Here is a 15,518-nt window from a genome sequence, read left to right as displayed (position 1 = left end):
TGGTGGTAGCTCAGCAAACCCCAACTCTCTCTAAAACACCGCAGACCTCTGCCGGTTCGCAAGATCGTGCTTTCCAGGAACGGTTTTCCTCAATATCGCCCTTTAAAAAAAAAAAAAAAAAAAAAAAAAGTCAGAGAAACTGGTTCCCTCATTTGATGTGGAAAGAACGACAACATTACGCTGTCTGTTTATTGTGTTCCTTTATCACTGGAAAGAGAAGCCCCTCCTTGTGAAGTGCTAAGAGAATAACAAGAGCAGCAGTGAAAAGTGTCACTGCATCCTTGTACAGGTCGAAAAGTCTGTGCGTTCATCCTCTGAGAAACTGAAGAGCTAAATTCGGGCGCGCTCTGAGCTGTGTTGACCTGCGAGAACCTTTAGTTGGACTTGCACTTACAATCTGATCTTTTGGCACAGCGAAGAGGCTACATCCATAAAGATCTATAAATAAGATAAACTGAGATAATCATGTAACCACAGCTACTGTACCATTTTAACTCTGCTGTTGGTGAGAACAGTCTTTGTTCCCTGATTTTGCAAATACCCTGTTGTCAAGCAAAATGACCGTGGAAATCCATGGGAGTTTTGTTTCCATAAGGACTGGAGTTGGATATAACCTTGGGAGAGGCGGGTGGTAAACACTGGGCTTGTTGAGGGGTTTTGGCTAAGGGACAAGAAACGATGTTCAGCATAGCAAAAGGTTAACAGCGGGGGTGCTGCAAGGTTCTTTGCTGGGTCTGGTGCCACTTAATGAACTGGAAAAAGGAACCAGCAATGATACAGCAAAATTTTCAGATGACATGAAGTTTTTTTTAATCTTAAATCAAGCCCAGCAAAGACCAGACAGAACTTAATCACATACTTAATCCCCGAGGAATGAGTGAAAAATGAAGGCAGAGGATGGAAAATAAATCTCAGTATTGAACATTTGAAGCACTTGGAGAGAAGAAGAACCGAGTATGCACTTTTATGGGTTTTAAATGCATTGTGTTAACTCAGGAGCATCATGAGAGAAGGAGCAATGATAGTCTCTGCTCAATGTGAAACTACTGGCAAAAATTATGTTAGATTTCAGTGGGAACTGAGCAGAGAATAACAAAACATTATAATGTTTTATAGATCTGTGGCTGTTACACAGATCAGTGGGTGTACCTGAAATACTGTGGGCGCTGCTGGTCATCTAAAAAAAGGATAATACAGAACTAGACCAATAAAAATTATTGGTGCACAGCAAAGCTTTTATAGCACTCATTGGATGGAAAACTCCAGAGAGTATTAGGGAAACATAATAGTCTAGAAAATGATGAGCAGCACAGAGAACTTTTATCAGAAGCTTCTGTTCTACTTGACGGCCCAGAGACAAGAGATGTAATGAAATCAGAATTGATAACAGGAATTGCTTTAGGAGTAAGTAAACTGGCGCTGCCATTAAAAGCCATGGAGGCCGAAAGCCCAGGAGCACCTCTTTGCATTACAGGTTTTGCACCATTACAGTACTTAAACTTTAACACATTATGAAGAATGTGTTAAGCCTCCTGTTTCATGTTGAAAGTAATTCTTAACTATGGGAAACTGAAAAAAAGAGTTTGTCTGAATTGCCTAGAACCAACCACTCTTCGAGTGTCCCACCTGAGGGACTTTCTGATCACGGGACCTGATTGACATTGGCAAGTCCTAGGTAAAGAATTTAATTCTACATTGTTTAAAACTTCTCAACCTGTACAACACTGTCTTCCGGTCTTTCACTTTGATGTCTCCATCATCTATAGCAACATCATCTATTACAACTTTTTTAGGCTACAAGTATTTCTGGGACCAGTAGGATAATACAGACTGGTGTCTTGGGGTTCTGTGTCTCAGCTGACTTTCAGTGGGCATGCCCAGGTGCCTGGAAAGCCACGAGCTCACACTGTCACCTCTTGTGAGGGGAATGAGTCTGCTCTGTCTGCTCTCCTTGGCCACCTGGGTGCATGAAGCCTTAACTGTTCTGTTTCTCAAAATGGTTGGAAACAGGCCAGTGGTGCAAAAGTTATCAGGAGAATTCCCAAACTTCATTTTCCTTTCCTGGGGAAACCTATAAAAACCATCTGCAAATTAAAACCACAGCATTGCCTGAGTTGTTTATTCATAGGTTTGTTTGTCATGTTTTTTTACAACACAGTTCTCCTGATTGGTATTGGAGCGAGCTGTGTTTTCCTTTAACTGGAAGGGGCTAAGGGATAACAGGGAAGCTGTCATCTGTAAATAGACAAATGATTAGATAAATCCCAGAAGAGACTGTTATTTTCCTGAGCATGGCCATATGCTGAATTTTGTAGTTGTCACTCTGACTTATCCCTCCCTGCAGCTGGAGTGCAACAGTAAGTGCACATACTTTAAAATCCTGTTTCAGAGAAGTTTATCTTTCACATAGGAGGGTCCTTCATGTATCTTTCATATGTCTGGAACGTAGGCTGTAGAACATAGTGTATATAGACTTAGTGCTAATGACTGCTGGAGATTAAAGGTCTCCCAGAAAAAAACAAAACACAACTGTTTGTTTTTATTTCTATTCAAGAAGTGCTAGAAAGTCTTCCAGAACGCTCCATGGAAGCCTTCGCAGAACAAACTGTTGGTGCTGCAGAGGTCTCAGATTTCATATACTGTGAGCCAGATCTCAGCCTGATATGATGTTACCACCTTATGTATTTCCAGGGACTGTGATTTTACCCTAGATGAGACTTTGGCTCCAGCAGGGGCCAGCTATTTGTAAAGTTAAGCCTGTAGGTGAAGTGGCTAAGAAGTGTTTACATTGGGAAGTCTCTCTTCTGCTGCCCCTGTGAAATATCATCATTGATTTAATTTTCATGTATTTCTTGTGTAACCTTATTTCAGCTGCCTATGAGGGGAAGACACTAATAATACAGTAGCATTTAAAAGGTATCACTTATTTGTTGATGCGTAAGAGAGAAATTATGTCATGCTGCCTGACTTTGTGGAGCCAGGAGGTCATCAGTAAGTGCTAGTGGAGGGTAGAGTTTTAGTTTTTGCTAGCTAGTCATGTTAGTAATAGCAAAATGCTGCCCACACAAGTGGTTGTTTTTCAAGATTACTTTAAAGTGTCCAGCACGTGAAGAAGCATTATAGACTATACAAGTCCTTGGGAAACATTGAAAGCAGCTCTTTGTGGTGTAGAGCCCTCTAAAGGATGAGGGAACCTCAGGAAGAGGACCCAAATTTTAGCAATTAAAAATATTCTTGCTTTATCTTGGCCAAAGTTTAATTCAGACTGTTTCAATTAAATAAATGTGCTAGCAGAAACAGCAGTGGTATTTTAGTCATGACACATGCCCCTTTTCTGTTTACATCGTTCATGGCCACAGTGTGAAAGCAGCCTCCTACGTGAGGCATAACACTTCGTACAACCCTTAAAACGAACCTGGTGCTTGCTCTGCTTTGCTTTAACTGGGCCTTTCTTTGTGCATGTGTTGGTGTAAGTTCAACATGCCAGAACTGCTGCTACAGTGTGGACTAGCACAAAAATATATTCTAAATTATCTTGGATTTGTTAGGTAATCGTCTTGTTTATCTTGTTTTGTCTTTGTTTTTTTGTTTTGTTTTGGTTTTGGGGTTTGGGTTTTTTTTTTTAGTATTTTTATCTGAGACATTATGCTGGATATAAATTGAATAAGGGGCCACTCCAGGCCCCTTACTCCACTCTGATACCTCTAAAAGATGTTCATTTTTGTTTTAAATCACAGTGTCATATGAGGTTACATTGTATGGCTCAGCTCCCTTGACACTGTAGATCTTTGAAACCATAGGCTTAAGATGAGCTCATAAGGAGTAATACCACCGTTTCTTTTATTAACCTGCAGGGAGTTATGTATGTCAGAGGGTTTTGCCGAGCAAAACTGATGTGAAGCGATGGGAACAATTTTCTTCCGTTTAGTGAGGGTTACTGGGGTTAGCAAAAGAAAGTTTGTCCCCCATCTCTGCTTGACATGCTGTTTTTTTCCCACCTGGTGACCAGCAGTCCCAAAGAGAATGGAGGTGATAACCCTGCCCAGAAGGATATATAACCCACGTTGCTGGGCTCGGCCGGAGGGATGGCCAGCTGTCGGAGGAAAATGTCTCTTTGGGGAAGAATAGCATGGCCACGTGCCTCCTTAGCCCCAGCTGTGTCACTGTGAACCCCTGCGCTGCCTGGAGGGGGTTAGCTGTGGGATGTGCCAGGCAACAGTTCCCCTTGGTGGTCCTCAATAGACGACTCAGTGTGGCACCAGCTATGTGACTGCTCGAAGGACTTCAACTGCCCCGGCCAAAGAAGTGTGTTGAAACAATACTGGGGCTAATGTTTGAATGAAGCAGAAAAGTTGCCAGATGCTGCTCCCTCTTTCAGATCCCGCAGACTTAAACCAGCCCTGAAGTCAACTGCACACAGTCCTACAGTTTTTCAGTTCTTGTCTTGTTTCATGCACAAGCTTCAAATAACATTGGATCAGTGCATGACTTGTAATTTGGTTTGAGAGCTAAACAATAATATCAGGGGCCCAGGGGCTTTGGGTTGGTTAACAAATTTGCAAGAAGCAAAAATAGTGGTTGTTGCTTTCTTCCCAACCAAAGCCTTTTAGAGCATATTTATTCCTACTGCAGTACTGTTGTAAAGTGATATGGGGGATGTGTTTATTTCTTAGCAGCAGCATCTCCTACATACAGACAGTTGGAAGTATTTAAAATACGAAAACAGATTACGTAAAATTGTAGTTCACAAATCTTAGATTTATCAAGGACTTTCTAGAACTTCTGGATTTGTCAGCGCGATAGCAACTACCCACTGTAACTTCTGCCCCTCCTCTCTTCCTCAATCTCCCCTCATTTGATTTTAATGTATATTAAATAGTCTTCTACTTAGAAAATAATACTGGTATAATCTATAAATATGACTTTTGGCTACATTAATGCTTACATTTTTTACATAAGTAATTGAATTTCACCCTTCACTTGTTTGCTTAAATACAGTACAGTTTATTGGATGTATATGTTTTTGTCTTCCTAGTTTGCGGATGTTTCCAAGTTAGTATATACCTTTGGGACATTGATGCGTTCTAATTCAGTGGAGCCTAAAGACCTTCAATCTGCTAATATATGTAACTGTAAATTCATAGTAGAGAATTCATCATCCATACATCTTTTATGCTATTTTATGCATGTTTTTTGTTTGTTTTTTTTTTTACTTGTGGTTGGGCTCCAGTGTTTAGTCTCTATTCACACTCTCAGTTAAGAGCTTTTTCTGTATTAGTTAGTAATTATCAGCTCAGTGAGGGTAGATGAGCAGGCTGACCTCAACTCAGCTGGTGCTGAGGCCCCTACCTCTTTATATGCAGTTTAGGGGTGTTACTGTGGACTGCATTTAGCCTAGTGCCTTGAATGAAACATTCCCCCTTAAAGTTGCCCAGAGGACTCAAGTAATGGAGCACATTTGGTTCACCCTTAGAGCTTAGGTCTCTCTATTTCAAGGAGTCTTGTTCTTGTGTGCTTTGTGGACTGAATGAGTGTGCAGTTGGTGGGGATGACTGTAAAACTTACTTTCAAACCTCATTACAGATCTCAACTAGACTGGCTGGGTAGACACAGCCCATCAGTTGTACAAGTCTTCCTAGTCGCTTCAGTAGGAATGACTCATATGAGTATGGGTTACATAGTGTAATAGCTGCATGGCCTGACTTTCTCTCTCTCCTTTTTTTTTTTTTTTTTTCCTCCAAGAATCCTAAACAAGGCATATTCCTATAATTTACCCTTAATTATATTTCATTATAAATTAAATCAACAATAAACAAGCATGACATCAGTAAAGGTATTAATGAGATAATGGCTTCTCTCCTGAGAGGCAAGTCTTCAATTTGTACAGTACAGATGTGAAATTACAGCATCAATATGTATTTGGGCTATGCAGCAATGTGAAGTGCACACAGGCTTTCCCCTTTCAGCCGATTCACCTTGTCTTGATAGACTGACAGGGAAACAGTGAATCCTAATTCTGTTGCTTTTGCACTGAAGTCCAGGGGAATCCTGCAAATGGAACCAGCTATTTAAGTGTGACACTGTGTTCACATAGCCAGCCCCTGAATTGCAGACAAGTGATCCCTACTAGACCCCGAATAATTAGCCTTTAGGAAGTAGTTTAGGCCAAGCAGCTGAAACCATAAGTGGTTAGACTCAGGAGCATGAGCAAGTTGGATTTCTACTGCAAATCTGGAAAGAGCTGCCAGTAGAAAGGTGTTTTTTTTTCCCACACTTCCATTTGTTCTTTCTGATGACCAGGGTGACATCTGGAAAGAAAAGCATTAGCTTTTTCCTAAACAATATTCTTTCTTCCAGGACTCTGCCTGGTGCTGTTCTTACTGAAGGTAATAACATAATTGCCATTAAATTAAAAGGGATCAAGAGGAGGCTCTCAGACCCTACAGGAATGTACAACAAAATGAAGCTTCTTATGCTAGCACTTAACCTCCCAATTTCAATTGCCACTTTGGGATTATGAAGCAGGTCCCCCCTGTTAAAGGAAGGGAGCAGGCTCTCCATTTTTTTAGATGCACAAAGTGGGATGGCCACTTTCTTAGTTGTTTGTTGTAATTACTTTTATAAGCCTTTTCTGATCTCTTTCTTCAGTTTTACAATTTTAATGTCCATGGTATGAAAATCAACACCTCTTGAGAGAGAGAGTTTTAATTCTCACTCACAATAACAATAGTAATAAGAACAATACATTTTAAGGAAGTCAGGGGTTTGGTTTATCTAGTATTTCCAACTGCCTCACAGCCAAAGCATCTTTTTTGCAAACTACCGAGTTTGGGATTTTTAAGGTTCTGGCTTTGCTGCATTTACCTTTGATTTCACTAATGATTGACATGTTTTCCTTCAAAGTGGTACGTTTGACGGTTTAGAAAGTAGGACCATCATAGTTTCAGTTGTAATTTCTGCTTCTCTGGGTCTTTCACTTAGCTTCCTCTGTTTTGTAAGCATACATGGCTTTAGGAGAGGAGTTGAAGCTGTCCTGGTTTTGTAGGTGTACAGTTCTGATTTAGGAGATGCTAACACAGGGTTTCAGCGGCTACAGCAGAATCACAAGTACTGACCAAGGAGCATAAACTGTTATGAACTGGAAGCATCTACGCCCTTGCCACTGATTTTGTGGCCTGAGAGCAAGGTTATGTCTTTATTATAACTAGTAAAAGATTATCTCAGCATCTATAACTTTATGCTGTCATACAAAATCTGAACCACATCTCATTTTTCTACAATTTGACGTTTCAGAGGTGACATGCTCCTGCACATATATATATTTAATATCTAAAAATAGGACTTCATCTTGCTCCTCAAAAAGATTTAATCTGTCCCATCTGGGTTTTTCCTCCCTGGGCTGGACAGACTATGTAGGTCCAAGCCCCAGGCACTGCAGTAATACAGCAGAAAGCAGGCTGGTGCTGTGTGCAGCCCATACAGTGAGGTTTCTGCTCCTTATATGGTCAAAATTGTTTGTGCCCTCATTGTGTTTGCATGTATGTTGCCATGTTTTAAAGCTCCTCCAAAGGATGCTGTATTCCTAAGTGCAAGGGGTTGGGACACAGTGATTTCTATAGGAAAGTTTTAGGAGTAGGAAAAAAGTTAAGTGTGGAAAAGAAGCTCAATTCAGTCAAAAGAAAAAAGTCCGAGAGGAGAACTGTGAGGTTTTAAAGTACAGCTTTCTTGATTGTATCCTAAATTTTATTTTATCTGCAATATTACACTAGAAAAAAGCAAACTCTGTATTTATAATGAAAACCAGAGGCAAGCATAATAAAATAATATCACAGACTGGCAAACTCAGAATTGTGCTGTTAAGGGAGATTGCAAAAACGTCATTTTTTTCTGGAGGCAAAAGACCAGGCCCATCTCCTGAAATATAGCTCATGCCAGTGCTTGCAGCTCTTTGGGGAACTTCTTTGGTGGGAAGGCAGACATTGGATTCAAGTCTCCAGTGGAGACAGAGTGACTCTGAAGCCTGGGAGAGCTCCCATGCCCACTGAGAGGATTTGGGAATACTCAGTTTCAATAGGATGACTGTTTCGGGGATTGGGTTGTTTAAACTTATGTGAGTTTCACTTTCCAAATTTGGTTGTAATAAATGCTTTGAAGCCAAATATTGTGGATTATTTGTCTTTAGAAACCAACCAGATTTACAATTCCAAAACGTGTTGTAGATAAGGAAGACATTTAGGAGATGAACAATAACATTATAATTGCTCTTTGCAGGCCACTTAACACATGAAAGCCATTGCTTAGTTCTTAAATATATTCTTGGTGATGACAGATGTTTTCCTTTATTGTGGATTTGTGTTTCAAAATTCTCAATTTACAACCAAATTATTAATCTAACATTAGCATTCTAAAGATGATATTAAAAAGTTAATTGAACTTAAATCTCGTTGAAGTAGATTCAGCTCTAGAGTCTCTAGACAGCCATAAGCAATAGCTCTGGTCCTGTTCATCCCAGAAGACAGGTAAAGATTGCACTTTTGATGTGAGTATCTTAGCCAAAATAGCTAGTTAATAAACTGGTAACACATAAGTGTACTCCTTTTGTTAGGTTCAAAAGCCACTGCTACTCTCTAACCAGTTTCTAAAACCTGACATTTTCTTCTGTATCTCCATCATTACTGGGTAAACTTTCAGTTTACTTCTTGAAAGTGTCTTTAAACATGAAGCATAGTGAAAAAGTGTGTACATTAAAAAGAAAACCAGGTTTCCTCCCCACTTCACTCAAGCATACATTGCTATGTTTTTCTTTTTAAAATATCATTTATCAAAACTTCACTGGTGTGTTGATATGGCCAGAGTATTTGGCTGGACCGTAAGGAGGAGTAGATAGGTCCTGGACCATAAATTGTTTTGAAAGAATCCTGCTGGGTTTGGTCTGCAGAGCTCATTTGCTTCCTTGCAGGCTGCTGGTTTTGGTTAATTAATGTTTTTGCAACTTCTGAGGGTGTCATTGCTGCAAGGGTAGCTTCTGCTACTGTGCTTACACTGTTGCTTTTCAGACAGTGTATGGCGTGAACATGGTCCAGCTTACTGGAGTGTAACCCTTGAGCTTCTCCATCCATACAAATATCCTACTCCTGCAGCTGTCCCAGGGAGATTATGGGACAGGATGCTGCTACAGCAGAAATCTGAATATATTGAGAATGCATGGTGATCTGATGGGCTTGTGAGAATACTTTTCTAAGCATCTAGGAGAGTGTGAAGAGACCTGGGAGGGCTGTACTGGTGGAGCAAAGCCTCTCTGCTGAGCTCAGAGTGGTCATTTTTTACATTATAAGCCTTGTGCTTCCCCAAAATTTGACTTATGCTGGTTCAACTAACTGAAGTTCAAACATAGCTGTATAAATACTGGAGTTTTTATACATGGATGGGATTTTGGTAGGAGTAACACATTCTAACATAACTATGCTAACAAGGCTAAAGAAGTTCATCACGTCTTCCTTTGGTCGGAACTGTGCTCAGAGACGAGATCTGTCCCTCATTTGTTTTTAAAGCTCTGGTGGAGCAAGATGAATACAGAGAAAAACATGACTGGCCATCCAGTTAGGCCATGGGAAGGAGGAATGGTTGAGATGACTACCAGGGGGGTGTAGGCAGACATGTTCATGGAGGGACTGGACAGAGATGGTCCAATCTGGGGCAGGGGGGCTTTGTCAAGGGAGCTAACTCCATAGCAGTGTCTTTTCCATGCAATACAAGTGTGAAATACTCTAGCCATCCTTGGTATGTCGTGTCATTTAGAGATCTGAAGTGAGGTGGCAGTGCAGCTAGCCCCAGTGCAAGTTCTCCTTGAATCTTATATAAGCTATGTTTTCCACAGAAAATGTGGTCTTTATAATATCAAATGCAATCTTAAAGAACACATTTAAAAATTAATAGTTCCTTTCAAATATACTCCTTCTGGCTCTTTTTCTTGATCTCCCCCTCTCCCCCAACTTTGTTCAAAGTTAGTAGAGTCATAGTTTTCCTTTGACGCAGTAGTTTAATGGTTTGTACCCCTGTGCTTGGAAGACCTTTATAAGCGTTTTAGCTCTGGAGCTTCAGTCATGCACAGATTAAACAAATGGGAATGATAGAGCTTATCCTGTTCAGCTGTAAATCTTTAAATCTGACTTTAGAGTTTGTGTGCTGCTCATGGTTTAATATGGAATTGGGACAGTTCATGATGCCCAGAAAAGAATGACCAGGTTATTCCCATGGGAACAGGTTTTATTTTGTCCCTATGTTCCTGTTATTGAAATGTGTGTGCACATGACAGAAACCCACTATCTCCTTCACCCAACCTATCTGTCATTAAGCTTGTGCACAGTGGTAGGCTCAGATGGGACAGCATGGAGCAGTTCAGTATTTGGTGTAAAGATTCATTAAAGTTTTCTAGGGACAATTTAATTTTTAGGAAGTGCTGGTTGTTAAAAAGACACATCACGCAGAGATGCTGAGGTACTTGGTTAACTAGGTTTACTGTAGTCAGATAAAGCAAGGAATCATTTCAGATGGTGGCAAAGTCTTAAGCACTTTTATTTTAATTAGAGATGATAAAATGAAGGTGTTACCAGTTTCAGGAGACAGATAAGCATTTGGTCTGTTTTTAATTATACAAGCAATTGCAAGAAATGTAACAAGTGTTCATTAATTTAGTTCAGCATAATTAGTCAAGGTTGGGGTAAAACTTCTGTTTCTCCGACTTCTGGAGCTGCATGTTGCAATCTGTATCACTTCATTAATAGGGTATCCTAGTGAGCATGTTTCCTATTTTGCTCCCATGGGTGAGATTAGAGGTATGATGGAGCACTGTTTTGGCTTCTCACAGGATGAGTTGGATGAACTTCGGGCTGAAATGGAAGAAATGCGTGACAGCTATTTAGAGGAAGATGTTTACCAGCTGCAGGAGCTCCGGCGAGAGCTGGACCGGGCAAACAAGAATTGCCGCATTCTGCAATATCGTCTCAGGAAAGCAGAACAGAAAAGCTTGAAAGTTGCACAAACGGGCCATGTGGATGGAGAGCTCATTAGGAGCCTGGAACAAGATTTAAAGGTGGGTGAGAGATTCATATTCACAGTGAAAGAGAGTAGACCAGGATTTGGCTCCTTGCAATGGAAGGGAGGGTCACACATGAAACAGGCAATAGTTTTCCAAACATCAGGACCAATTTCCTCCTTCTGCGGTGGAGAACAAATATACAGCTTATCATCATAAAAAGATGTGTTAGTGAGTAAAAAACACATGTTCTTAGATTCAAAATGAAAGAAATGCAGTCAAGTTACATTTGTGCATTTGAAAGTTTTAAAGGGTTTTGGTTTACTGGTTTTACTGAAACTGCAGCTTTGCAAAACTGTATAAACAAAACCTGAAATGCTTTTCCCAATTCATGCCATTTCCTTCCTTTTCTCTTCTTGCTTATGCCAAATAACTGGAAAAAAACTAGTCAGAGTTGTATTTCTTAGTGCCTAATGAGTTACTCATAACAGGAACAGACTTACAATATTTTAGCAAGGCAGATAGAGAATCAAAATGCTATTCTCATAAAAACACAAATTCTATAAAAATTATGTTCATACTGAAACAGTTTTAATATTTTTCAGAAATGCTTCCATCAAGGCTAATCTTTGCATAGGCATGTTGCTTATCTAGTTTTACTCATCTTTCTTAATATTACTATCTTGTACCAATGTTTTGAAAACATCTACTGTAGAGAAGGACTGTTTACCACTAGAATTATTAAGCATTTTGTACATAAAAATGCAAAACATAAAACCTTCTGAAACTGGAATGATTGGTTCCCAGCAGTGGAAGTAAGAGTGACATATCAAGTCATCAAATTTTTCAAAACGTCAGACCTAATTTTCTCTTTTATGATAGAAAACAAATTACAACCTTATAATACAAACGATACGTTGCTCAGTAAAAATCTTGTACACAGATTCAAGTGAAAGAGATACCATTTTTTTTTTAGTTTGTTTGCTTTGGTTTTGCTGATTTACTGTAATTCAGTAACTCATAATTTTGAGTGATGAATCACCTTTCCAAATGTTTTTGGAGTAAATATTTATTCTTGTTAGGCTGGACACAGAAAACCATAGCTAGCATATATTTCTGCGCTTTAATATCACTCTCGCCTAGTTGTGATTGCCGCTAGAGCAGCAAATTTGGGTGGATGAGACTGCTGCATGAATGACCGATGACTTGTCAACTTTACAACACAATTCCTCATCTTTTGTTTTATTGATGTGATATGCTGGGACTTTGATGTGTGAGTTTGGTATCTGCTTATTTCCTCCTGCCCTTCATGACATTGCCTTAGCATAATGTGGAGAGGGAGCTGGAGAAGGGTAATCAAATGTATTTTCATCTTGGATTTCTTTATTATAAGCGAATATTCATTTTGGTACTTGGAAGGCTTGGAGTCTTTCATCAACAGTCTCATAATTGAATTAAAAAATCTCTTGGCTGTCTAGGGTTGTAATATGCTTCCTGCTGTAGGAGACATACTGTAGCTGTTGCTCCTCATGGATCGTTTTCATGCGTTTCTGCTCTTCTGACCAGGTAGCCAAAGATGTTTCTGTCAGACTGCACCATGAGCTGGAGAGTGTGGAGGAGAAACGTGTTAAAGCAGAAGATGAAAATGAAATCCTTCGGCAGCAAATTATTGAGGTGGAAGTATCCAAGCAGACACTGCAAAATGAGCTGGACAAGTTAAAAGAGGTAAGCAATAGTCAGAAAAGCTGTACAAAGCAGTGTTGCTGGGTTAGATGGGAAATTTGACATGCAAACATCTTAGACTAACTCTTACATGAAATGCCTACTGATACGGCTTGTACAGTTGCCTAGAAGGTATCCTCACTGTTGTGGTATGTCCCAAATGTGTTGGTAATTTAGAAACAATAGAGAGGTAGAGGAGTGATGCTGGGCCTTTTGTCCGGGGCTTCTCACAGGGCTTCTGTCCCATTTTAAACTGGCTCCTCAGAGCCTCTCTTCCTACTGGAGAAAAACTGTCTTTGATTCGATTCCATCTAGCTCTGACTCTCTTTTACGCAGACTGGGACTTCCACCTATCTGAGAGTCAAATGAGGTGTGCGTGACTTGTCTCTGAGAGTCTACTTCAGATAGGCAAGCCGCTGCTTTGGCTGGTGCTCTTCAGTGGTGACAGTGGGAGCCACCAGCATGAGCTAGGCAGTGGGAATGTGGTCTGTAATGTATAAATAACATTGTACTTCAGGCACAGAAACACTGTCTGTTGAGAAAAGGGATCATTTCAATTGGAGCTGACACATAGTTGTACTGGGTGAAGTAATGATCCTTGGAAGCAAATATGCTGAGGAGCAGGGGACAGTAAAGGAAAGCCAGATACTAAATGTGGATCTCTGCTGGAGCCCACATCCTGGTCTGTAGTGGTATTTTTGTTCTCTTAACAGTACAGCAGACTGGCAGCTCACAGCCTCTGCTCTGTTTTAAACCAGATTGAGATAGAAGATTTAAACATAATGAGGTGAGGCATTTATCCTCTGAGCCCTGGTCAGATTTAGGGAGCTGGTGCAGTTATGTGTTATTTTAATCTTTCAGACAATGTTTGCAAGTCAACTGTCACAAAGCCTGACTCAGTTTTATAAGGACAAGCCCTGTTTAATTTCTCTGTGCATTTGGGTTATGAGGACTCCAGTGCAAGAGTTTTGGACCATTTTGTACCTAACAGGACAGGTCATCAGCTAGTATAAATATGAGCGTTGCTTAGATTACTTAAGAGCCTGACACAAAAGGTAAAATCTGCATGATGTTTTAGTTATTCTTTTTTCTTAATGTTATTTGTGAATGCTGTGTTTAATGGACATAATACCATGTTACAGGGTCTGCAGTCTGTATTTCATACAAAAATGTCATTCACAGTATTGAATGTTTGCTTGTTGTTGATTAACACACAGGTTGACTAGATACTGCTTGATCGTCTTTGGGATTAAGCAGTTAGAGAAACTAAATTGTGGGTGAGCAGTGAGAAAGAAACTGATCCAGTGGTGCTGGAGCCTCAAGCTAGTGCTAACCAGGCTGAATTTACCCTGCTTCCTAGATTGCTGCAGCCTAGCAGGGGAGGGAAGGGAAGCCTAAGTGTGCTGATACAAGCTCAACTGTCTCCCTGCTGCATTGCAAGTTGAAGTGAATGTACCCTTACTTTGCCCCATAAGAGGCAAAGGCTGGAGGGGATAGAGAAAGGGCGAGATGGTAGGTAGAATGTTGGGATGCGTTCATGCTGATCTAGAGGCACAGCAGGGCACAAGAGGTAGCATAAGGTGTAGTAGTAGTAACAGAGACAGTCTGGTGTTTCATACGATGAGTGGTGGTTTCTCTGGGAGTCAGAATTTTACAAGGTCACAGTAGGTGAAAAGACAGAGGTTTGTGTCCTCAGTAGGTCACACAAGGACAGACGAGCCAAAAGTTGAAGAAACACAGTGGTATCTGTGCCAGATAAGTATGTGTTTGCAACCGTTAACATTGCTGAAAACCTGAAAAAAAAAAAATCTTGCCTCAAGATGTGTTCAAATAACTACCAGAAGTCATGCCTCTTTAGGAACATTTAATGCATACAAAGCTCTAAAGGAATATATTAGACATGCCAGTGGGAAAAATACTGCTTTAGATATCAGGAGAAAAGTGACCCAAAGGTCATGTAGCTTCTTCCCAATCCACCCTCACTATGCGTTTTGTCTATCTAAAGGCTGACACTTAGAAGGAGTGTCTTTCCTATCCAGTCCTGGAGCGTTGCCCAAGACCCAGTTAGACAGTATTTGCTCTCTGATATAGCTCAATGTCACCATATGCTCTTTTTCTGTAATATCCTTGGCTATGCTCAGCCTTTTTCCTCTATCATCCTCTGATAAAAAGGTTTTCTCACATCCATGTTCATGGTTTATTTCTTAATTCTGTGCTCGCTTCTGCTTTATCCTGATGTACAATTCTCTTGGGTCCAGTTTCTTACTGCAGTGGATGGCATATATGTTGATTACTTTTAATGTATTTTGCATGCTGAAATATCTTTAGGAACTGTACACATCTCTGAAAGCACTCTTTCTTCAAAGCCACCTTCATTTTTTATCTTTTGAAGAATTCCTAGCATTTATGGTGTTTAGTGCTGTTTTGTGTTCTCTCACCCCAGTACCTGTTTCGTTCTCCTGTGATACTTTCAACAGGAATTTTCTGATGTGAAATACGTGCAGGCTTGCTCTGTCTAAATTTTTTCTTTCCTTCAAAAAAGCCTTGCAGTTTTAACTGGGAAATTAATTTTTGCCTTCTCCTGACTATGTAATTTCAAGTTGTTGTATTAAGTAGATAGGAGATAGGCTTTCCTCTTTTGTCACTAAATAACATTTCTCAGTGTATCAGCTTTGCAAATAATAGAAGCAAAATTACAACAAAGAGGAAGGGTCACAAGTCACCTGCCATGTCCTTCACAGTGCTCTTATCTCCTCTTCTA

General features: G+C 40.2%; 1 protein-coding gene across 1 annotated transcript in view; it reads left to right on the top strand.

Annotated features, from left to right (window-relative positions):
- The first annotated feature begins 10,695 nt into the window (after positions 1–10,695).
- The window catches only part of LOC113476629 (microtubule cross-linking factor 1-like), a 7,146-nt gene continuing 2,323 nt past the window's right edge, over positions 10,696–15,518 (top strand). The window contains exons 1-3 of the mRNA XM_026842444.1: positions 10,696–10,785; positions 10,868–11,092; positions 12,602–12,760. Of these exons, the coding sequence (XP_026698245.1) occupies positions 10,895–11,092; positions 12,602–12,760 (357 nt within the window). The 5' untranslated portion in view covers positions 10,696–10,785; positions 10,868–10,894. The remainder of the gene's footprint in view (positions 10,786–10,867; positions 11,093–12,601; positions 12,761–15,518) is intronic.

Source organism: Athene cunicularia (assembly GCF_003259725.1).
Source record: "Athene cunicularia isolate RWA chromosome 2 unlocalized genomic scaffold, athCun1 chr2_part1, whole genome shotgun sequence".
In the NCBI taxonomy this organism is placed as follows: domain Eukaryota; kingdom Metazoa; phylum Chordata; class Aves; order Strigiformes; family Strigidae; genus Athene; species Athene cunicularia.
The sequence above is the reverse complement of the archived record's forward strand: the minus strand, read 5'-3'. Positions and strand labels throughout refer to the sequence as shown.